The sequence below is a fragment of the Citrus sinensis genome, chromosome 8 (assembly GCF_022201045.2).
Source record: "Citrus sinensis cultivar Valencia sweet orange chromosome 8, DVS_A1.0, whole genome shotgun sequence".
Lineage (NCBI taxonomy): Eukaryota > Viridiplantae > Streptophyta > Magnoliopsida > Sapindales > Rutaceae > Citrus > Citrus sinensis.
Genome location: NC_068563.1, coordinates 4,403,767 through 4,429,277, shown reverse-complemented (window position 1 = coordinate 4,429,277; position 25,511 = coordinate 4,403,767). Strand labels below are relative to the sequence as shown.

At 32.4% G+C, this 25,511-nt stretch overlaps 1 protein-coding gene and 3 pseudogenes across 2 annotated transcripts; 1 reads left to right on the top strand and 3 right to left on the bottom strand.

The window, feature by feature from the left end:
• Positions 1 to 403: 403 nt before the first annotated feature.
• On the bottom strand, positions 404 to 5,032 carry LOC102625659 (4-hydroxy-3-methylbut-2-enyl diphosphate reductase, chloroplastic-like; annotated as a pseudogene). Its single transcript, XR_008050942.1, has 11 exons — positions 4,925 to 5,032; positions 3,503 to 4,770; positions 2,900 to 3,096; positions 2,490 to 2,669; positions 2,246 to 2,377; positions 2,061 to 2,135; positions 1,866 to 1,971; positions 1,684 to 1,778; positions 1,225 to 1,410; positions 1,038 to 1,124; positions 404 to 855 (listed from the first exon to the last, which is right to left on the bottom strand). The product of XR_008050942.1 is annotated as a 4-hydroxy-3-methylbut-2-enyl diphosphate reductase, chloroplastic-like (transcript).
• A 10,400-nt stretch (positions 5,033 to 15,432) lies between these two features.
• LOC102625949 (4-hydroxy-3-methylbut-2-enyl diphosphate reductase, chloroplastic-like) lies at positions 15,433 to 20,114 on the bottom strand (annotated as a pseudogene).
• A 328-nt stretch (positions 20,115 to 20,442) lies between these two features.
• On the top strand, positions 20,443 to 23,697 carry LOC112499320 (probable serine/threonine-protein kinase At1g01540; annotated as a pseudogene).
• An 842-nt stretch (positions 23,698 to 24,539) lies between these two features.
• LOC127899126 (secreted RxLR effector protein 161-like) lies at positions 24,540 to 25,022 on the bottom strand. The gene is made up of 2 exons (XM_052432099.1): positions 24,876 to 25,022; positions 24,540 to 24,785 (listed from the first exon to the last, which is right to left on the bottom strand). The coding sequence occupies exons 1-2, from the start codon at positions 25,020 to 25,022 to the stop codon at positions 24,540 to 24,542; spliced, it is 393 nt and encodes a 130-aa protein (XP_052288059.1).
• Positions 25,023 to 25,511: the final 489 nt, after the last annotated feature.

Below are 25,511 nucleotides of genomic sequence, written 5' to 3'. Positions count from 1 at the left end.
GTGTTTATTTGAAGATTTAGGGAATGAGAATGAAGGAATAGGAATGAAATCCATGTTTAATTGGTAAAATGTAATTTGTGAATAAAAATAAAATGTGTGGGTCTCATACAATTTGGGAATAAGGAATGTGAATTCCATTCCCATGGGGGGTTGGGAATGAAAATGAGAGAATGGTAATGAAATATATGTTTACTTTTGTATTCCTCTAATTTTTTCATATTTCCCAAATTACCCTCGTTCAAATCACAATTAATTTTATTATTTTAAATGTCAGTAATAATAATAATAATGATTATTTTATTAACTTTATTATTTTATTTATTATTATTATTATTTTTATTAATAACAATTACGAGTAATGCTAGTGATATTTTTCTGCTTATGGTGAGAAATAACCAAAAAATTATAGTTTGAATTCTCGATGAATTTATTCATATTCTGGAGCTTATTTATAATAACAAGACTTTGATTTTCAACCCACAATCACGGCTGAAATCAATAAAACAAATATAAAATAACAACTTAGCTAATATTTTGTAACAGAAAGATAATCAAAAGCAACTTCTGTGATAAGGTTATCCCAAGATCACGGCTCCAGCACTCATCTTCACAATATCCACACGTGAAACTGCACGTGCATGTGTCATGCATGGCTTGCATGGGAGTCAACTCATGCTCTCACGACATGGCCACTAAGAAAAGACCCAGCAGAGGCTGTGTTTATTTTACAATATCTAGTTATACAATCACGTTGAAATTTATTGATAATATGTATGTTTGGACCTCAGTTTACGGTAATTGCAAGGCTTCTTCACGCTTGATCTCGAATACCTTTTTAAGGACATCTTCAATAGCCTGGATAAGACACGGGGAGGAAAATTATAACAATCTTCAAGTTAAACAGCTTTAAAATTTACCGTCAGCAGACGAAAATGATGTAATTAGCTGTGGCATGGTAAATTAGAAATACAAAAATGAAAAAAATAAGGTCAAGGTAAGCAAGAATCTATTTAGAAATTTCCTGCGTAAGAAATTACTTTATCTGGGGTGGAGGCACCGGCTGTCACCCCGATTGTGATCTGTCCTTTCGGCAGCCAATTTTCTTTCTCCACCAGCTCGCCATGCTACATACAAGATAACAAACACAGATAATTAATAACGAAATTTTGAAACCAAAAAATTACTCTGTTGATGCAAGTAAAATTCAAATATGTTCACACGTACCATCAATTTATACGCTATTTTGTTTCCGGGACCTATTCTCTTCTCACTGTCGATCCCGTATGAGGGAATTCCACGGTCTTCTGCAATCACTTGAAGGCTTGATGTATTGCTCGAGTTCCACCCACCAACAACCAAAATAAGATCGATCTTTTCCTCAACCAACTTATGCACTGCATCTTGTCGCTCCTGCAAAAATTGAGACCAAAATCATTAGCTTAAATTTACTGAACACAACAGAATGGTACACAACTTGCAGATTAACTAGCGGCTGAGTATTGCTGGCGGAGCAGTCGGTCATTGAAAACAAATTGTCAACTATGTTGTTAGGTTTAGCATACCGAAGTTGAACATTCTGGGTTTTATTAAGTGCGTTAAAAGACATGCAGTGGACAGGAAGTTCTCTGACTCACAAAATTATAAAAATCTGAAAGGATAAAACCATGAGGGAGAAGAAATTACTTGTGCACCATGACAAATTGTGTTGAAGCTTATGAAGTGTTCATTGACATTTTCAACTCCAAATTTACGCATCATGGTCTTCTCCACTAATTTTCCTGTATCAATGAAAATTTGCTCAAATACCAGAAGCCAAACTTTCTTTGAAACAGATGTGATGAAATCAGCATTATAGTGCAACTAACCAATCTCTTCTGTTTCACCCTTGAGCATTGTAGTTTGGTTTGCAATGCCAACTTTTACCAGGTCAACATCTGGATCAAACCCTTTTGAAACAGCTTTCTTGAATTTCTGTAGGCAAGCAAATAACTATATCAATATCTGCAAAACTCTCCAAAAATTGTCAACATTCACGGTCAAGTAAGCGACAAAACTCATACCTCAAGGAATGCTTCTTTTGTTAAGCTAGATCCATTAAGTTCACCCCCAAGAATGTAATCACACACGTACTCAGCCTGGATTAAATAATAACAATTGAAAAGAAAAAAACATTCTAATGAATATCTCCTAATATTGCTCTACAGATTCTCCAGAAAATATAATATAATCCACCTTCCGAACATACCTCTTTCATATCCTTGACTATGATATACTTTCCTGCAAAAGATGCAGTTGCTATAGTTTCCTCATGAGAATATTTACCGTGAATAATTGAAGTATAGTCTCCCTTCTTGTGCTTCTCAACAGTAGTCCAGACCTTCACAAAAATTTTAAACTTATATACAATATGTAACATGAAGAGGGATTGAAGATATAATCAGGCAAATGAATAATTATAATAACAGCTGATCTGTCTCAGCTAAAGGTACCTTCGACACTCAAGGGCAAGTTGTATCAACGATCTGTACATTCTTGTCATTCAGAGTCACCATTTCTTCAACTGCAGCCCCAAATGCAGGCAAAACCACAACATCACCCTTATTTACCACATCAAATTGCTTCTTTCCTTCCTCAACAGGTATAATTTTAACTTCCATCTCCTCCAACCGCTGCCATGTATGACTTAAGAGCCTCAGTAATCATTTTAGTAGGATATAGTAATGAAAGAATCAAATCATGATTGAAACAAAGAGCGTAACAGTTTCATCAATACAGATCTACTCTTTACAATCCATAACCATGAAAATGAGTAAATGATCAACTTAACAAACAGCAGGGCAGCAAAAATGTTTAAATTGAAAATATTATAAAAGAAGTACTGGTTTTGTTTTTTTAAGACCTTGTTGATAGATGGACTGTGAAGGATTTCACTGGTAATCCAGATCTTCTCATCGGGAAACTGTTTTCTTGCTTCATAAGCAATCTGCACAGCACGCTCAACTCCCCAGCAAAAGCCATATGCTTCGGCCAGCTTCACCGTAACATTTCCCCACGTATACTCGTATCCATTCTCCTTCAATTTCTTTATAATATCACCTGGAAGAATTCTCATCGAAATCAATAAAATAATCATCACCACAATAACACCAACGCCAAATAGAAACACTTGATTTCACCAAATCTCTCTAAACATTTGTTAATCACAAACTGATGATGAGTCCATAAAAAGATAAATCATTGATTGATCCAGCTTTCTTAAATGAAATTGTAAAAAAAAGAAAAAGAAAAGGTCATTGAATAGCAAGCAGAGAAATTAAAAATCACACAAATTTCTTTGATTTTTTATTTTTATTTTTATTCCTGAATCTATCCATTTAAAACTAAGCTGAATAATTAGCTAAAATAAAGAAATTTAAGTAACAATAATTTCATTTCCTACTGAATAAACAAAAGAAAATCCAGTAAAAAAAATTGATTTAAACAGAAAAAATGAAAATCTTACTTGCGTACTGTTGATTCATGAGCTCTATAGTCTCTTCTTTGTGGCCAAATCCTCTCCGATTATACTTATCACTTCTCATCAGGTTATGACGAAATTGTTTCGCGTCAAATTCGGCACCAACAGCCACCGCCGAGCTCGGCAATTCTTGACCGGAGCTTCTGACGTTCACAGGCTGCAGGTGCCGGAGAGCCAGCACTCCGGCGCGATTATTATGGCGCGAAGCTATGTCAGTTCGCGTGCATAGACGGCAGAATTGCAGAGTCGTCGCCATGATGAGCGATTCACAGATTGAGAGAGAAAGAGTCGGGGCAAGTAATGATAGAGAGGAATCGAATTTAATTGTTACTAAGCTAATAAATGTTAATAATAATTATAAGGCTGACCTTGACTTCCAAACCAAGCATGCATCATTTCATTAGCTTAAACCCTACGAAGCTAATAATAATATTTTTAAGGCTAACCTTGAATTCCAAACCATGCATGCATCATTTTTTCATTAGCTTAAACCCTAGTTGCTATGAAGCTAATAATAATATTATTAAGGCTGGCCTTCAATTATTCCAAACCATGAATGCATCATTTCGTTAGATAAACCCCTAGTTGCTAGGAAGCTAATAATAATATTATTAAGGCTGACCTTAAATTCCAAACCATGCATGCATCATTTCATTATGATGTAGGAAGCATATAGGAATTGGTGGAATTGGTGGATTTAATGGATGACAGAGGAAGGATTTGTGTATGTAGGGTAGTTGATGATCACGAAAGCGCAACTTGACATAGAGAAAGGCCCTGATGCTACTTGTCTAGAACCGACATTGGATATCGTTCTATTAAACATTCTTGAAACTCAAGAAATAATAGTTCTCAAAGAGAGAAAACGTCGAATTAAGAAAAAGATAAACTCAAGGAGAATAATCTAAAATATTTCTTGATGAAAAGCTCAAAAGTGTTACAATAAACTATTAATAACAAGCCTACATATATTCATAGCTAACTTCATCCCAATACTTCTAAAATGAAAGAAATAATCTAAAATCCTAATTAGACTAAAATTACAAATATGACTCAAATAAGCTTATTAAAATAAAATAATAAATTGACTCAAAATCTAGAATTCCTAATTTATTCTATCCTATATGGTTTCTATGTCATATTAGTTAAACCCCTAGTTGCTATGAAGTTAATAATAATATTATTAAGTCTGACCTTGAATTCCAAACCATGCATGCATCATTTCATGAGCCAAAACCCCGCCAGTCATGCACCTGTAAGTTTGATTCTCAAAAATTAAAATAATGAAATATCAAGTACGTTTTACAAACATTTAATTAGTTAATTGTCTGTACGATGACAATTATACACTTCAAAAAAACTTAGTTAAGGTTAAATTAGTAAAGTTAAGATGGATATAGTATGTACATGGGCAAACCATATAGAGCCATTGTTTTCGCGCTTTGCGTCCAGTTACTTGATAATCCTTTTCCTCCAAAATAACTTGTCTTCCCCTTAGTGAAGAGCTTGTGTGTGTGTGTGTGTCTTCCCCTTAGTGAAGAATTTTATGTATATATATACATGTGGAAAAATGACAGCCAAGCACCACCTTTTCTAGAAGGTGGTGCCCGCCATTATTGAAGAAGAATGCGGATGTTGCTGCATTCTTTGAATCAAAGAAAACAAAAGAAGAAGGGAGAAGAAGGAGCCGCAATCTAGAAGCTGTAAATGTTTGAAGGAGAAGGAAGAAGGAAGAAGTTTGAAGAAGATAATGACGGTGAGAAAAAAATAATAATAAATAATGGCCAAAACTTTAGCTATAAATAGAGAGGCTCCCTCCTCATTTTATTTATTCCATTTTTCTTATGTTTTTCTTCTCTGTTTTGTAAAAGAGAAAGAGTTGTGTAAGAGATTAAGAGTTTTAATACACTTGTGTAATTAGTGAGTGAGAGATTGGGTGTATTGGGGTTCTGGGTAGTGAGCCAAAATATTACAATATTTGTAATTCTCGTATCACTAGTAAAATATTTTTCTTCTGTTTTCGCCTGTGGACGTAGGCTAAAACCGAACCACGTAATTTCCTGGTATCCTCTTTCTGCTTGTTGTTCTTTTTTTTTTTTCCTTTCAATTTCATTTTAGTTGTGGTCCTACTTCACCCATCAATTTCCTAACAATACATATAATATATATAGAGTAGTTTTCTGGTCTAAAATTTTAAAGTACGAAAAAGTACGAGAAATTTTTAAAATTACATGGTTTTAAAGCATTATGAAGTTAACACTTTAAAACCGTATGATTTTAAAGATTTCTCATACTTTCCCACACTTTAAAATCCTACATTATATATATATATATATATATATATATATATATATATGCAGATTAGCGGTTATCTTATAATAAGAATCGTCCATGTCTTTTAAAATACGGATTCAATTAAAATAAACAAAAAAAATTTATATTTTAATATTGTTCAAAGAAGAAATGTAACAAGTCAAATAATGTGAGTATGAGACTATGAAAGCAAGTGAGCATGGGAGCATGAGAGCTCAATAGGAAATTTAATAAGTCAATTAAGCTCAACTATATGAAAGCATGAGAGCATATAAGTATGCTAGCATTAGAGTATGAAAGCATGAGACCATGAGAGATGCAAACTCAGTAGGAAGCTTAATAAGTCAATTAAACTCAACTTCATGAGAGAACAAGAGCATGTGAGCATGCGAGCACATGAGCATAAGAGCACGTGAGAATGGGAGCATGCAAGCTCAGTAGGAAGCTTACAAAGTCAATTAAGCTCGGGTACATGATAGCATGAGAAATCAACTGTGGGAGGTAAGTATGATTAAAAGAATGCCTAGCTACTAAATCCAACAACTAGGATCAAGTAGTTGGAAGCATTATCTAAGACCAGTAAAAGAATCTAGAAGCTCCTAAAACCTAAACCCAATTAGAAAGGGAGAAAATGCTGAAAATAAGTATTAATATTAGATGAAGCTCAAGTTTAGATGGAGATGATACTGATATTGGATGAAACTCTAAATTAAGTAATAAAAGCCAATCAAAACAAGGAATCGTGGAGAACTTAAGAAATTGGAACTATATTATAAATAAAGAACACTTGATGCATGGGGGCACGAGCAAGTAGTTAGACGAAAAAAAAGGCTTTGTTATAATTTTGATTTAATAGTAAAAAATTACTCCTTTTATATTCATGGACGTAAACCAAGTGATAAATCACATAAATTCTCTTTGTCTCATTTTTTATATCATCCTTTTATTTAATTCTATGATAAACCCACGGAACATTTTTTTACAAAAAGTCACCGACAAAATGAGGGAGCATTATTAAATGCAAGAAAAGTTAATCCAAAGCATCATTTGATTGTTATCAAATAACATTGTTTTTTATGGTTTCACTTCAAGTTCGTTTACAAACATTTGAATAAGATGACATCTACATATGTATACTATTTTCAAGAAATTAAAGAAAAAATAAATTGATAAAGTGACTTACGCTTCGGAGATCGACACTACCATATGGAAGTACATGAGTTAGTCCAAATACTATGGCATTTGGATGAATAGGCTGTTTACACAAGTAGTAGATAATGGTTTAAGTAAATTTCGAAAATATTTCCCTCATTTACAGCAAAATATATACAAACATATGTAAGTAGTAGCTCGAAATCTCTAAATACTAATTCAAATTTTTCTCTTTTAATGAAAGTAAGAGGTCAATACATATATAATTCAGTTTAAATAAACACTTTAATTTGGAATAGAATCCAATAGAATGCTAAACAAGGAAAGAAAGAATAGTATTGGCTCCGACACTAATCATAAATCATTTATATGCGGTAAAGACCAAAAAAGAAAAAAATATATAGTTAACCTGTAAAAGTATTACACCTCAATAATAGATTTTTATTTTGGCATAATTGAATTAATATAATGACTTTAAATTCTTTCCACGTAAAATAATGCAAAAAAAAAAAAAAAAATGAATAAAATCATTGATATATATTGAAATAGTTACCCCAAGCCTTGACTTGCATGTCTCCTCATCTTAATTCTTGTGACCGAGAAAACGGGAACTTGCTCCTCAATTTTCATGCCTTTTTCATCTCAGCACATTATTTAGAAGAGGTTCAATTGGTTGTGTATATTTGATCGATGTAGAATAACAATTAGTCCTGATTGTTCGATCATCACCGAGATAAAAATATTGTAAATTCGATCACTACACTACATAGAGAATTTTATTTTTATTAAAATTAACTTTGGTATGAACAAGATTTAAATCTTAAATTTTATTGTATATGTTTTCCTTTTAATCCGAAGTCAAAAATAGAAACATTTTTTTTCTTTTTCTAAAATTTTGAAGTGTATATGCGTCTTATATATATATACACACACACACACATACATACATCTTCAATCAAATGCACCCAAATTGAAGTCGTCAACTTATTAAGACTCAAACGCATTAGACCCCAGACTGGAGTCCCATCACTAAAATGGTCGTAGCAAAAACGCAGATTCCTAAACTCAGGGTCACAATAATTCATGCTTGGCTATAACTGTTGGAAAAAGTAATAATATTTTAGTATTGTTGAAATTTGAACCGAAACAAATTAATTTTAGGAAAATGACACTTAGACCCCACCAGTCTTGTCCAAATGTGCTATTAGATTTCTGATATTCCAGAAATGGATACGTAGAGCTCACTGTTAAGTACTTTTCATTTGTTCGGAATATCCAACATATTAAATTTTTTAAAAGTTTGCATGATGGCATGATCAGTTTCACAAAATGAGAATGGACAAGCACCATGCGTGGCGTCAACTATTGTGGATCAAATTTGAGAGGATTGATGTATCTATTTTTAAAATTTGAGAGTATTGGTGTCATTTTCCCCTGCATTTAACATGTTATATATATATACTTACCTCCTTATTGCAAACATCACAATCTATTGTACTAGAGCTTCTCTAGACGTGAACCAAGGCGTGGAACAATCAATTAATGTGAAGTCATTAATTTATTCAAAAATTTCATGTAAAATTAACTTTTAGTTAATAATTAATTGTGAAAAATTCTTCAATTTATCAAAAAATTTAACTTAATTTTCTTATGACTCACTGCCTTTTGAATTTTAAGATGACTTTGAGGCTTTCTTTGATAGCTCTAGCAAGTTCTTCATCTTCATTTTGCAACTGCATGTATATATATAATGATTAATTGATTAGCTGATGTTTTCATTAGCTAATAAAAATATTAATTAGCAAAAAAAAAATAGTGATTAGTTAGCAACTTCTCCATGCTTTTTTTCCGTGCACATTGAGATCAAGAGCAGAAAGTTGTGTAGCCAATTCGATATCATTGATTTCGGGTCTGTTTGGAATTGAAGTTGGACAATTGTAACTTAAAAGCTGCAGTATTAAAGTATGTAGTAAACATTAGCTATTATAGATTGAAAGTTATGTTAATATGATTTTTCACTTGTATGATAAAAAATCTATTATATCTTTAATAATTTTGTTAAAATTATTATTTAAATATATTTACTACATACTACTAACTTTTATTTCATAATTACAATTTTTTTCTATAGTAACAGAATCTTAAAAGTTACAATACCTCAATTTCAAACAGAATCTTCATATGATTCCTACGATCGAGTTTCGATGGAGAAAAAAAAATTAAGATATTTGAAATCGCACAATTAATTAGCAAACTAAAAGAAGCTAAATCATGAATCGGATCAAATTTTACCACTTACTAGTAAACAAATTTTATCCCACAATTAATCAGCAAACTAAAAGAAGCTAATTAAATTATGAATCGGATCAAAATTTACCACTTACTAGTAAACAAATTTGGCCCTGGAAAAAAATGTTTATCGACATTTTAAAGACTTTGTTAAGTAATAATAATCCGACAGAAAAGGCAAAAATCAATAATAGTGGCGCAGATAAACGTCACGGTAATGGGGAAATTAAATCATAGAGTTAATTTTTTGTCATTAATGTGAATAAACTTTAATCTAGAAAATTTGATTTCCATGTGCATGGAATTAAAAGCAATAACACGTTAAAGAGATTTTCATAAGTTCACAAATATGTAAAGATACATATACAGGCAGTATTTTTTTTCTCATTGAATCTTAAGATTTTTATCATTAATGATTGTAATTGAAAACATTAACTAAACCAAAATCTAAACTCTGCCTAAGGAGAAAATTTAATTAACACCTGTCATATGAAATAGAATGGGATTATAGAGCACATAACTTATAAAAGAAAAAAAATAAATCAATGTTCACAAATGCAATAACAATAAATAAAAATAGTTATCCCAATGACAGAATATTAAAAAAACTGGTCGAAAAAATTCATTAGCCCTCATTTCAACTTTGGGCACCAACATTGGACACGTGTTCAATTGTTTGTTCACTGAATGATCGATAGAAACAAATCAGGACATAGCTAGCAGAATCCTGTAATATGTTAAATTTGTGACGGGGTTGTCACAAGTAAGGTTTCCAGGCCTTTTTAATAATAATAGTAAAAACAAGATTTTGGATGAGAGAAACCATTGGGCCTAATTCATTTTAGGTAAGAGAGCTGCTATTAGCACCCCCGTGTTATCTTTTTAAAGTCCCAGTTCTAGATATATTGACATTTTTACCCTAAAAAATTGAATTACAAAATAGTGAACGCCCCGTTTTTCTTTTTTTAAGATTTCCGTTGATTAAAGGAAAAGGATAAAAAAAAGAAAAGAAAAAAGATTTAGGTAGATGAGATGCCAAAAATAAGATTATGCAAGGAAAGTAGGGCCTCACAATTTCTATCTGTTCAAATATATCAAATATGAAATTCATTAGTATGAATAATAGTATAAGTGAGGATTAATTATTGGTGATTATTTCTAAAATTATAATTAATTTCTTTGATTTTTTTTCTTACCAAATATCAAGGTAGTCACAATTATAATTAATTACGTAGTACAATTTCACTTATTATATTTTCAACTTACCAAACTTGTGGTAGAAATAAATCACTATTTTCGAGGACTTTTAGTCATTATAAAAAATACATTAATATTTATAACTAGGCCATACAATTGATCGAAATAGTACGAAATTAATAAGATTAGTTTAAGGGGGAAGATAGCGCCGTACTGTTATTTATTAGTATTAAATATGAAAAAAATGTTCAAATATATTTTGTTAGACTTGAACTCTTGACCAATTATTTTCATTGCCAAAAACTAACCAATTAGATTATTAATAGAAAATGTAATAGTAAATATAAATTTAAAATATATATTTTTATATTTACTGAATGATAGCATGAGTATAAGGAGCCAACTACATTAAATAGGTCTTTGTTATTTTTCCTATAAATTGACCATATATTTTGAAGTTATTAACTTAATCACTAATATAATTTTCATGATCATAGTATACTTAAGCACCCACTAAGACATATCTGAGGTACATTAATATAACTATTTTTTATATTGTTTTTATCACTCGGTTAGCTTTTATACAATGATTAATTTGTCCAATTTACTTTTAAATATAAAATAAACATTGGAATAAAAATTTGAGATTAATGTTAAGAATGAGAGTATAAGAAATGTTCGAACCATAATCTTTGGCTGTTGGATATCTGTTAATGTACAATATTATAGATTGAGTTATATAGATACACACAGAGAAAAATTAGATTTTAGTAAATAGTCTCAATGCAAATGATCTTTGATTAATAAAATATGTTAACATGAACTTTGTAATTTTGTTTTATGTCGTCAATATTCATATTCAATATTTCATAGTAGATATTAAACATATAATCTTCAAACATGTATGTTAATGTGTGAACTTTACTTCATAGAGGGAACACACAATGAAGGGAGTCACATGATTTATATACTATTATTGGCTATGTTATATCTTGTAGTTACATGATTAGCAACTTCTACTAATAATAAAGGAGTTACATTAATTGTCTACCGGTAACTTTATAAAGTTTACCATTTAAAGTTTGAAGATATTATCATACCTAATTAATAAAGAGCATATAATATAGTTATGAGACTATGTTTTATGAAATATATATTGTGATACACACTCAATTATTCATATGACTAATTAAATAAATAAATAAGCTGAAGAATAAATTATAATAAATCTAAATTACCTATTTTAAAAAAAATATAAATTAGTTTAATCTTAAAATATAGATAAGATTAACTATATATGTTGATTAGACTAAATAAACATTTGTTTGATTTTAGAAATTTGAATTAAAAGCTAGATAAAACTAGAAAAGAATGAGTTGAATTTGGTGGACCTCTTTTTCCCTTGAAACTGAGAATATATAAGTTCAATTTGATTAAAAACATAGGTTAGCTAGACTAAGTAAAATTTAATTGGACTTCTGATCTGACTTAAAATCAAAAGTTTGATCATTTAAAGAAAATGCCTTATCTTAACTAATGAAAAAATCAAATTAAAAAAAGAAGATTATAACAAAAGCCAAAAACGTGCGTACCACCATAAAGAAAATAATAAGTGATAAAGCCTTGCTTTATATTGTAAAAAATCATAAATTGTTTTATCAAAAAAAAAAAAAAAAGTGCACGCCCTTCATTCAGTTTTACTCCATCATGGAAAACTCAGTCCATTAACACCTTCATTACTTCATCTTGAGAAACCCTAAGATCAATTATTACTGAATTCAAGAATTTATCCTCTCAGGTAAATTAACTTATTTTTTCCTATACCCCGTAAGATTTTTTTTCTTCCTTTCTTAACGTTTTCATATGTCTAGGGTTTCTTTTATCTATAATTATTGTTGGCTTTGCCTCTTGATAAACTTCTTTATTCTGTGAAATTCTTGTTCGGAACTAGACTTTTGTTTGTAACTTTGTGTTAGTCGTTTCAACGAAAATACAGTTTGTTTATGATCATGATTTTGATGCAAATACATGTGAAAGGAAATATGGGAATGGTTGCAGTATTGATTAAAGTCTAACAAGCTCAGGCATGCATGTACATGGCATCATCTATGGGCGTATTTTAATTTTTGTTTCGAAATTTGTTTTCTTCCAGTGGAGCAAAATTGTGAAACCATCATCCCAGAAGCAGCGTCAAATTTTTTTCTTCCACCAGAGCAATTGTCGGATCATCAGCATCTTAAGGTAAAAACTATTCACTTCATAGTTTGCTTGTATGTTAAATGTTAGTTGATTAAAGAATATATTTCACTGAATTTTTTGTATCATTCATATGTTCTTGCTTTTCTTTAATTTTTTTGCCTAATTTTGTTACTGATTTTGCTTGTACTTTGAGTTAGAAGAGAAAAGAAATTAATATAAGCCATTCAAATATGTGACCCAATGAGTAGTATCTTATTGTTATTTTTTGAATCTGAATATTCAGCATTCATTTAGCCATAACTTGATGTATAGAACTCCAAATTAAACATCATAAAATTAATTAAACTCTTAACTCAAAGACGTTTCTAGGGACAGCAGCCTTGTCATTAAATCTTGATGAATCGATCCAGTTAATTAAAAATTTTTGGCCCTGTGCAGATGCTGAAAGATATGACCTTTGTTGACTCTACCTTAAATATTTTTAAAAAGAGAAATCCAAATTCAATTTTGTAAAGTTATTTAGAAACTAGAGGCATTTATATTTCCAGGCATATATAATAAGTAATCTAATTAATTTTAGATTAATATAGTTAATCCAAATAACATGAGTGATAATCTTGAAAAACTTTTGGCTTTTTGCTTATTCCTCTCAATAATGACCTTTGTTGAATGTATCTTGAATATCTTTAAAAAGAGAAGTCCAAATTTCATTCTATAAAATTCTTTAGAAACTAGACAAAATTATCTTTCTAACCATATAAAATAATTGATCGAGTTACTTTTAGTTCAATACAGTTAATTCGAAAAATATGACTGATAATCTTGAAAACAATTGGCCTTGTGCTGATTCTCGTTAATTATGACCTTTGTTCAATTTATCTTGAATATGTTTAAGAAGAAAAGTCTGAATTTCATTCTGTCAAATTCTTTAGAAAATAAAGAAAATTATCTTTTCAACCATATATAATAGTTAATCTAGTTGCGTTTAGTTCAATACAATTAATTCGAACAATAGGAGTGATGATCTTGAAAACTTTTGGCCTTGTGCATTCCCGTCAGTTATGAACTTTGTTCAATGTATCCTGAATATCTTTTAAAAATAGAAGCCCAAATTTCATTCTGTAAAATTCTTTAGAAACTAGATAAAATTATCTTTCTAAGCATGTTTAATAGTTGATCTAGTTACTTTTAGTTCAATACAATTAATTCGAACAATATGAGTGTGCATATTTTGATAAGGCACAAATGATATCAAAGAGTAATGAATTAAATGAGTCGTCTGATGAGGTCCCATTGAGAAAAGAATGAGATATATATCTTAATGTGACATGAGGTGTTAAGCATGGTCATGCTCTTGGAGGCCTCAAAACTAAAGATGTATATGGATCCACTTTAAGCCAACCATGCAACAAAGAGAAATGCATACAACGTGAGGAGTTTTTGTTGAGTACTTTGAAAGTAGTGCAAGAGCAATTGACTATTGTACAGAAAAAAAGTGGAAGAGTTAGAAGCAAAGTAATCTCATTCTCAAGTTGTTGTGGCTTCCTCTTCAATGGTATAATGTTCATTTCAATTTCAATTTTTTTTAATTTACATAATTTATTATCACTTAATTATTTTAAACATTCATTTAATTTTTCTATATAGGATCCAACTGGAAAATTGAATGCAAATGACAATGGTGGTGTAAATTTTGAAAATAGTGGTGGTGCACAGTCTGATGATGGTGGTGGTAATGATTCAGATGACAATGGTGATGCTGATTCAGAGGAGGATGGTGATGCAAATTTACATGGTGATGGTTATGGTGATTTAGAAGACGATGCTAATGCTGATTCAGATGGTTTTGACGATATTGGATATTCATATGATTTATGGCATTTGAAATACTATAATAGTGCTTCATTTTTTTATTATGAAAATTTTTTGGACAGTATGAATGCTGACAATTTCGATTGAATTGTTTAATAAAATTCATTCATTTTAATAATACTGTTTGTTGAATAAAATCTATTCTCAATAGTAATATGTTCTTTACAATTGTATTAGACAGTTGAAACAATTGTTATTCCAATTGTCAGTGGCAATTAATAAAATAAATTTCAACTATATAAATTATTTTCAATTGTATATCCCTGTTAAAAGAAATTAATTTCGAACAAAGATATGCCGTCGAAAATATTACTTTTCTAACTACGGAACACTTCAATTGCAAATATTACTTATTTCGACAAATATATAGTATTTTCGATTGCAAAATCAGTTAGAGCAATATGTATTTCCAACCATAATCTAGTTTTTTTGGCTGTTTTTGCCCCTCAAAACTAATTTATTTCCAATGCTCATAGTTATTCGAAATTGCTATTACAAAAGCTACCGAGAGTCAATTGAAAATAATATTTTCGATGGCGTAAAGTGATCATAAAAGTTTTTCTTTAGTTGTCTGTCCATATTATTTCTGATAAGCATTTATCATTTTTCCATGACTAATTTCGCTTGAAAAAAGCATATTTACAACGGCTGGTCGGAAAAAAAGTATTTCTACCCAAGCTATTATCGACAACCAGCGACTACCTTAAGCCGTTGAAAAAACGCATTTGCAGCGGCATTTCACTTGTTTTGCCTGTATTCAACAATCACAAAAAATAGTTTTTCTTGTAGTGTATATCAATGCAGGAATCCAAAATATCATGCATGAAGTCACGTTTGCATGCAATGGGCAATATCATGCATGAAGTCATGTATGCATGCTTGCATGCGGGGGCTTGAACGATAATCACAGGGGTTTTTATCGTTCTATTATCCTGGCTAGAAATTGCAATCACTAACATCATATTACACAAAAACTAAAAATTTCAGATCACATGGGCACTAAGAAAAGACTCAGAAGAGGGTTGTGTTTATAATTTTACAATATCTAATTGAGAATCACATTGAAATTTATTGATAATATGTACGTTTGGACCTCAGTTTACGCCAATTGCAAGGCTTCTTCACGCTCGATCTCGAACACCTTTTTAAGGACATTTTCAACTGCCTGGATAAAACACAGAGAGGAAAATTATAACAATCTTTAAGTTAAACAGCTAGAAAATTTACCATGAGCAGACGAAAATGATGTAATTAGTTGTGGCATGGTAAATTAGACGTTAAGAATGAAAAAATAAAGTCAAAGTAAGTAAAACTATATTTAGAAATTTTATGCTACAGAAATTACCTTATCTGGGATGGAGGCACCGGCTGTTACACCGATTGTGATCTGTCCTTTCGGCAGCCAATTTTTTTCTCCACCAGCTCACCATGCTATAATAACATAGCACAGGAAATTAATAAAGAAATTTGAAACTTAAAATTACTCTGTTGATGCAAGTGAAATTCAATATGTTCACCCGTACCATTAATTTATGTGCTATTTTGTTTCCGGGACCTATTCTTTTCTCACTGTCGATCCAGTATGAGGAGATTCCACGGTCTTCTGCAATCTTTTGAAGGCTTGAGGTAGTGCTCGAGTTCCACCTGCCAACAAGCAAAATAAGATCGATCTTTTCCTCAACCAACTAATACATTGCATCTTGCCGCTCCTGCAAAACTTGAAACCAAAATCTTTAGCTTAAATTTTACTGAACGCAACTGAATGTTGCACAACTAGCTGTTTAACTAGTGGCTGAGTATTGCACTCTTGCGGGCGGAGCAGTTCGGTCATTGAAAACAAATGGTCAAGTATGTTGTTAGGTTTGGCATATCGAGGTTCAAAATTCTGGGTTTTATAAAGATCGTTAAAAGACATGCAGTGGACAGGAAGTTCTATGACACACAAAATTATAAAAATCTGAAAAGGAAAAGCCATGAGTTAGAAGAAGAAATTACTTGTGCAGCATAACAAATTGTGTTGAAGCTTATGAAGTGTTCATTGACATTTTCAACTCCAAATTTACGCATCATGGTCTTCTCTACTAATTTTCCTGTAACAATGAAAAATTGCTCAAATACCAGAAGCCAAACTTTCTTGGAAACAGGTGGGGTGACATCAGCATTATGGTGCAACTAACCAATCTCTTCTGTTTCACCCTTGAGCATTGTAGTTTGGTTTGCAATGCCAACTTTTACCAGGTCAATGTCTGGATCAAACCCTTTTGAAACAGATTTCTTGAATTTCTGTAGGTAAGCAAATAACTATATCAATATCTGCAGAACTCCCCAAAAATTGTCGACATTCACGGTCAAATAAGCGACAAAACTCATACATCAAGGAATGCTTCTTTTGTTGAGCTAGAGCCATTAAGTTCACCCCCAAGAATGTAATCACACACATATTCAGCCTGGATTAAATCATAATTGAAAAAAACATTCCAATGAATATCTCCTAATATCGCTCTACAGTTTCTCCAAAAAATAGAATATAATCCACCTTCTGAACATACCTCTTTCATATCCTTGACTATGATATACTTCCCTGCAAAAGATGCAGTTGCTACAGTTTCCTCATGAGAATATTTACCGTGAATAATTGAAGTGTAGTCTCCCTTCTTGTGCTTCTCAACCGTGGTCCAGGCCTTCACAAAAAAAAATTAAAATTGTATATATTATGTAACATGAATAGGGAATGAGGGATTGAAGAAATAGTGAATGAGGGATTGAAGAAATAACCAGCAAATGAATAATCATAGTAACGGCTGATCCGTCTCAGCCAAAGGTACCTTTGACACCCAAGGGCATGTTGTATCAACAATCTGCACATTCTTGTCATTCAGAGTCACCATTTCTTCCACCGGAGCCCCATATGGAGGCAAAACCACAGCATCACCCTTATTTACCACATCAAATTGCTTCTTTCCTTCCTCAACAGGTATATTTTTAACTTCCATCTCCTCCAACCGCTGCCATGTATGACTTAAGAGCCTCAGTAATCATTTTAGTAGAATATAGTAATAAAAGAATCAAATCATGATTGAAACAAAGAGCGTAACAGTTTCATCAATTGAAAATATTATAAAAGAAGTATTGGTTTTTTTTTTTTTAAGACCTTATTAAGAGATGGACTGTGAAGGATTATTTCATTGGTAATCCAGATCTTCTCATCGGGAAACTGTTTTCTTGCTTCATAACCAATCTGCACAGCACGCTCAACTCCCCAGCAAAAGCCATATGCTTCGGCCAGCTTCACCGTAACATTTCCCCACGTATACTCGTATCCATTCTCCTTCAATTTCTTTATAATATCACCTGAAAGAATTTTCAACGAAATCAACAAAAGTAAAAATCATCACCGCATAACACTAACTCCAAATAGAAACACTAAGATTTCAAAAAAGTCTCTTTTAACATGTGTTAATCACAAAGTGATGATGAGTTCATAAAAAGATAAATCTTTGATTGATCCAGCTTTCTTAAATAAAATTGTTAAAAGAAAAAAATTCATTCAATAAAATTGTAAAAAAAAAAAATACACGAATTTCATTATTTTTTAATTTTTATTATTTAATCTATCCATTTAGGAAGTATAAATTAAGCTGAATAATGAATCACTTGGGAGAGTCACATAGAAAGTGTCAAAGTAATAAGATTTCAAGCTCCCCAAATTAGAGGTGCTTTACTTGAATTTGCAGAAATTAGTGAATATCCTATAATAAAAAGTGGAGTAAATGCTTAGCAACATATAAATTGGAAAATTTTGAATTTTTGTTAGGTATGACTATTTGGTATGCAAATTGATGTTACCATAAACCAACTAAAAGGTCTTACATCTTTATTTGAAAACTATAGACAAAATGGTTTTGTATCTGCTATGATTTCAACTAAAGAGATTGCAAATGAAATGGAAATAGAACCCAAATTTTATGAAAAACATATAATTTGCAAAAAATAAATTTGGTGAGAATAATAGTGAAGAGAAAATTTTGTTTCCTGAAGATTCCTTTAGAATTGATTTCTTGTATATAGTAGACCAAGCTATTTCTTCAATCACCAATAGATGAGCAGTTTCAATTCTATGAAAATATTTTTGGATTTTTATTTATTTTTGAAAAATTAAAATCATTAAATGATGAAAGTCTAAAAAATTGTTGTATTAATCTTGAAAATGCCTTGAAATATGATATGTTTTCTGATATTGATGGATTAGATTTATTTTCGAAGTTAAGAGTCTTAAAAGAAGTCTTACATATTGAGAAATACTCTATTTGATATGCTTAATTATATTTTTTTAAAAATAGATTCTTTTCCAAATGCATTTGTTGCTTGTAGAATATTATTAATAGTACCTATAATTGTTGCTTCTGCTGAGAGAAGTTTTTCTAAATTAAAGTTATTAAAATCTTATTTAAGAACAATAACATCACAAGAAAGATTAAATGAATTAACTATATTAGCTATTGAGAAAGATTTGTTAGATAAATTAGAATATAAGATTTTAATTGATAATTTTACATCTCAAAAAGCAAGAAGAATAAAATTTAATTGATTAGTAATTTGCATCATTGATGGCTTGCAACAAGGATCATAGTAGGTAGGAACAATGATTTAAAGTTCACGAACGGGAGAGACTATGGTTGTGGCTGAAGAAGGTTTAGAGTATCTTAAGGAGATGGAATTTGTGGAAGACAAAACTAGTTAATATTATAGTGGAAATAATTAGATATCATTCCCACTATTTTTTATTTTTTATTTTTGGATCTTGTTGATAATTGTTGTGTAATTCAAGATATTATTGAATGTAATTGAATTTTAAGTTATTTGATGTTCCTATTAAAGTTTTTTGAGCTATTTGATATTTTTGTGAGAGTTAATATTTTAATGTAAGAAGGTTTAAAATAAAATTTAGCAAGACCCCCAATTGGCTAAAGCCGGCTCTATGAGTCAAAATAAAGAAATTTAAGTAAAAATAATTTCATTTCCTACTGAATAAACAAAAGAAAATCCAGTAACAAAAAATTAATTTAAACCAAAAAAATGAAAATCTTACTTGTGTACTGTTGATCCATGAGCTCTATAGTCTCTTCTTTGTGGCCAAATCCTCTCCGATTATAATTATCACTTCTCATCAGGTTATGCCGAAATTGTTTCGCGTCAAATTGGGCACCAACAGCCACCGCTGAGCTCGGCAATTCTTGACCGGAGCATCTGACGATCACAGGCTTCCGGCGGCGGAGAGCCAGCCCTCCGGCGCGATTATTATGGCGCGAAGCTATGTCAGTTCGCGTGCATAGACGGCAGAATTGCAGAGTCGTCGCCGTGACAGATTGAAAGAAAAAGAGAGGACGCAAGAAATGATAGAGAGGAATCGAATTTAATTGCTACTAAGCTTATAAATATTAATAATAATTATAAGGCTGACGTTGAATTCCAAACCATGCACGCATCATTTCATTAGCTAAACCCCTAGTTGCTACGAAGCTAATAGTAATATTATTAAGGCTGACCTTGAATTCCAAACGGTGCATGCATCATTTCATGAGCTAAAACCCCACCAGTCATGATACACCTGTAACTTGATTTTCAAAATTAAAATTATGGAATGATTTTCAAAATTAAAATTACGAAATATAGATGTCAAGATGAGACATATAAATGCTTATATATGTATATGGTTTTGCATCGAGTTACTTCACAATCCTCTTCCTCCAAAACAACTTGTATTCTCCTTAGTGATGAGCTTTTGACCGATAAATGCTTTTACACACACACATATCATTAGCAGACTAGCTGTAAAAAATATTATATTTTAATATTGTTGTAAGGAAAAATGTAACAAGTCAAATAATGTGAACATGAGACTAGAAACTCCACTGTGCATGGATTAGAAAAATGCATTTAGGTCACAAAAAAACAATAATGGGTAATGGGGTTTTATCGCCATTCTAGAGGTCCCATCATGCCAGCTCTGTCTCGCAAAACAAAATGACCTCATTCAACATCATCTCTGCCCGCTGCAGCAAGTGCTAGTCCCAACAAAATACGACACACCGCACTCTGTCTCTCTGTTTCTTGTTGTCATGAAATTAGGAGCCGAAATTTGACTCACAAAGGGCTTTGCTGCAATGTCTCGTTACTCGTTCTTGAACGATCAGCTCTCTAAGAGAACCTCAATTTTCGGGTTACGTATATGGGTTGTTCTTGGTATTTGCGTAGGAGCTGGAATAGTTTTAGTTCTCTTCCTCATATGTCTTTGGTTCACTTCAAAACGCAATAGCAACAACTCAAAACGACAGCTCAACGCTACCAAGTCGTCCTCTCTCTGCAACAACTACAACAGCAGCAGCGGCAACCCAACAATTCCAAACATCTCCAAAGAAATTCAAGAAATCCGAATCGACCTGGACTCCAACTCGATCTCCAACTGTAAACCTCATTCCGCGCCAAATCCTGAGCCGTCACCCGAACCGGAGCCAATTTTGGTTGAAGACAGCCCCGTTAGCGGCCGCAACAGAATTCACATCCAAATAGGAAAAGACCACCGGATTGCTTACCGCCGGGTCGCATCACGGGTGCGGTGATCAGACGATGGCTGCGGCAATTGCGCCGGAGGTTTCACACCTGGGATGGGGCATTTGGTATACTTTGAGAGAGCTTGAGGTGTTCACTAATGGGTTTGCTGATGAGAATGTGATTGGTGAAGGTGGTTATGGAATTGTTTACCGTGGCGTGTTAAGAGGATAACACCAATATTGCTGTTAAGAATTTGCTTAACAACAGGGGACAAGCTGAGAAGGAGTTTAAGGTTGAAGTGGAAGCAATTGGACGTGTCCGACATAAGAATTTGGTGAGATTGTTAGGTTATTGTGCTGAAGGAGCTCATAGGATGCTTGTTAATGAATACGTTGACAATGGCAACTTGGAACAATGGCTTCATGGAGATGTGGGGCCACACAGCCCTCTTACATGGGAGATTCGGATGAATATAATGTTGGAAAAATATGCTCTTTAAAAACATATGTATTTATTTAATTGTAATAAATATTTTTTCTGATTAATAAAATTAATGAGGTATTTTATTCAAATATCTTAATTGCATTAATATTTTTATTAAAGTCCATTTAATCATATTATATGTATTTATGTGATCACCATGTAGATTCACAGAAGACATAAATACAAGTTATCTTATGATTAAATAAATTTAATTCGCAGTTGATAAATAAAGTTGGAGACTTTATTTAGGTATAGACTGTAATAAATTCATTGAATGATTTGTCTTAATCATGTATGAATTTATTGATGTAGTACGACTACATTGAACAGGATCACATATGAGATTTAATTAACTTTGTAATAATTGTCAGACTTATTAAATCTCATAGGCATTGATTTTACTGTAATCTTAATCTTGAGTTAATTATGATTTCATGATTGTAATTGTTATTCCATTTGAGTTACTAATGGGCATGACACATACTTGTAGTCTAGATTACCCGGTATCTTGGTGGGATCATTTATGAGTATTGGAATTATAGATTAACAATATAGAATTTGTACAACACATCTCTTGATGGGTTTTCGGCACTTGATCATAGAATTCTCTTACCAGAGTGTGTCAACATATTTAGTATGTTGAAAATGATCATTAGAGAAAATCAATAAGTATCAAGGAATAAGATATTATTAAATTGATTAGACAGTTGAGATATCAATTTAATTAACGATGTGGTACAAAGGATTGTGAAGTAAAGAAATCAATGTGGCTTGGGACGAATTATTATTCAAGCATACAATTATGGAAGTCAGTTCCAATCTTTTAGTGGAGTAGATTTGGAATTAAATAATTGGGTTAGTTTAATTACAGGCCTAATTATTGTAGCCACTATTGTATGTTCCCAAATGATCCCTGGGTTAGCTCATTTAATTGATTGCACCACTTCTGGATTAATAAGCAAGATAACTAGCTATTTGGGTCAAAAGCCTAAATATATCATTTAGCGGGAGGCTCAATTTAATTAGCTTGTGTGTAAGGGGCCTTATGTTATTTTACCAGGTGGGTCCCCTATAGAAAAAGCAAGTAACGTGAGTTTTGTTTTTGATTATTTGGAGCCTAGAATTTTCACTAAAGAGAGATATAAAATACTTATTTTTCTCTAAAGAAAAAGAGAGCAGCCACTTTATACAGATCAAAGAAAAAGAGAGAAAAATTTTCTCGTGCTAGTTGCTTTGGTAGTGATCAAGGCGCCCACACGTTAAGTACAGATAAAACCTGAGTCATAATCTGGAAGATCATTGGCGACAGTTCGTGATCTAACAAGCATGGTGGTGACGAATCGTGATCTAATAGGCGTGGTAGTGACGGATCGTGATCTGGGAGCCTAAATCACTTCAGCGGAAAAATCTAAATTGGATTTTTAAGGTACGATTTCTAGATTACAAATTCTTATATATTATATGAGAGCGATCTTAAAAATGTTTTATAAAAAATTTAAAAAATTGATCTTTCCCCAACATATAATACTTGGAACGGCCAAAGGGCTGACATACCTGCATGAGGGGCTTGAACCAAAGGTTGTTCACCGTGATATCAAGTCAAGCAACATTTTGCTTGATAAGCAGTGGAATCCGAAATTATCCGACTTTGGCCTAGCAAAGCTTTTGGCGCAGAGAGGACCTACGCAACAACTCGTGTGATGGGAACATTTGGGTATGTGGCTCCAGAATATGCTAGCACTGGGATGTTGAATGAAAGAAGCGATGTATACAGTTTTGGTATCCTTATCATGGAAGTAATTTTTGGTAGAAATCCAGTGGATTATAGTCGCCCTCCAGGGGAGTTCCAATTTCAGGAGAATTTATTTGAGTGGCTTAAAACAATGGTCACAAATGGCAACGCAGAGGGTGTTTTGGATCCTAGGTTGCAAGAGAAGCCTTCTTCAAGGGCATTAAAGTGTGCTCTTTTAGTAGCTTCACGCTGTGTGGACCCAAATGCTCACAAGAGGCCAAAGATGGGGCATGTGATACATATGCTTTGTTGTGCGCGGAATGTGGAATCAAGCGCGCCAAATAATTATAGAAAAATAAAGGACATAAGAATTACGTGGTTTGGTAATTAAACCTACATCCACGGAGGCAAGAAAGAATAATTGTTTATTTAACAATTAATAGAGTACAAATATTTGAGTAATAAATCTCACTTCCCAGAAACCCAAATATACCAAGTACTCTCCCTCTGCAGGAAAGATAAATTCCCGAGACATACTTCTCTCACTTCTCTCAAAAGTTTAAAAACTTATAAGCTTAATAATTTTGGGATGATGTCAAATGAATGAAATCCTTAGCTATTTATAGGAGGAATGAATTACTATGCAAAGAATAAAATAATTAAAAATATAATTTTTAATTATTATTATTTTTCAAATTCATCCCCTTTGTCAATTCTTTTTTTTCGGCTACAAAATCAATTTTGATTTTGCTTCTCTACAATTGTTGGTGCAACCAACAATTTGTTGACTTCAACAAATCTCCACCTCGGCGAAAAATTTTCAAATCTGAGCCGACTACTAACGAGCCATCATCCCCAAAGTGGCTGCATCTCTATGACTGCCTACGTACCCAAAATTTGGGATCAAGCCAACCGTAGTTCAAAATTTTCGAAGGATATATCTTAACACAATCGAAGGATTTGAATTAGTTTCAAGTAATGTTGAAACTTAACTCCAGAAACTACTTTCGTTAACATATCTGATGGATTATCTTTGGTATCGATCTTTCTCAACAACATAACACCACTCTCGATAATCTCTCTCACATAATGATATTTCACATCTATGTGCTTCGTCCGAGCGTGATATGTTTGATTCTTCGTAAGGAATATTGCACTTTGATTATCACAGAAGACCGCAATGTTGTCCTGGATTACTCCCAAATCACCTAACAAGCCTTTCAACCAGATAGCTTATTTTACAGCTTCAGTTGCTGTCATATACTCTGCTTCCGTAGTAGACAGAGCAATTGTCGATTGCAAAATTGACCTCAAGCTAACCAGACCTCCACCCAATGTGAATACGTAACCCGTTGTTGATCTTCGCTTGTCAAGGTCTCCAGCGAAATCAGAATCACAATACCCAACACATTGTCGACCACAATCCTTCTTGAACAATAACCCAACATCAGCTGTCCCATACAGATATCGGAGAATCCACTTTACCATAAGCCATTAATTTTTACTCGGATTGTGCATGTATCTACTAACCATGCTCACTGCTTGAGATATATCGGGCCTTGTGCATACCATAGCATACATAAGACTACCCACAGCACTAGCATATGGAACACGAACCATGTAATCGAGCTCCTCTTGAGATCTAGGACATGAAGAATAGCTTAATTTGAAATGAAGAGCTAAAGGTGTACATACCAGTTTAGTTTTGTCATCCATGCCGAATCTTTCTAGCACTTTCTTCAAATAAAACTCTTGAGTCAATCATACACTCTCATTCTTCTTGTCTCTACGAATCTTCATCCCAAGTATTCTCTGTGCATCACCCAAGTCTTTCATCTCGAACTCAAAAGCCAGCTGCTTCTTTAATCTTTCGATCTCATCTCTATTCTTTGAAGCTATAAGCATATCGTTGACATAGAGTAACAAATAGATGAAAGCTCCATCTAGCAGTCTTCTGAAGTAAACACAATGATCGTGTTCACTTCTAGTAAATTTCTGTCCTTGTATAAATTGATCAAATCTTTGTACCACTGCCTTGGCGACTGCTTCAGTCCGTATAAAGATTTAATCAACCTACACACATGATTCTCCTTTCCAGCAACTTTGAAACCACAAGGTTGAATCATATAGATTCCTCCTCCAAATCTCTATGTAATAACGTCGTCTTAACATCCAACTGAGCCAACTCTAACTTATAATCTGCAA

What these genes read in the sequence shown, in the direction of transcription:
- LOC127899126 (XM_052432099.1), bottom strand. Translation starts at nt 25,022, where the DNA reads ATGGATGACAAAACTAAACTGGTATGTACACCTTTAGCTCTTCATTTC. An exon ending in GTAGTCTTATGTATGCTATG is followed by an intron (nt 24,786 to 24,875) that starts GTATGCACAAGG and finishes CTTATGGTAAAG; the next exon opens with TGGATTCTCCGATATCTGTA.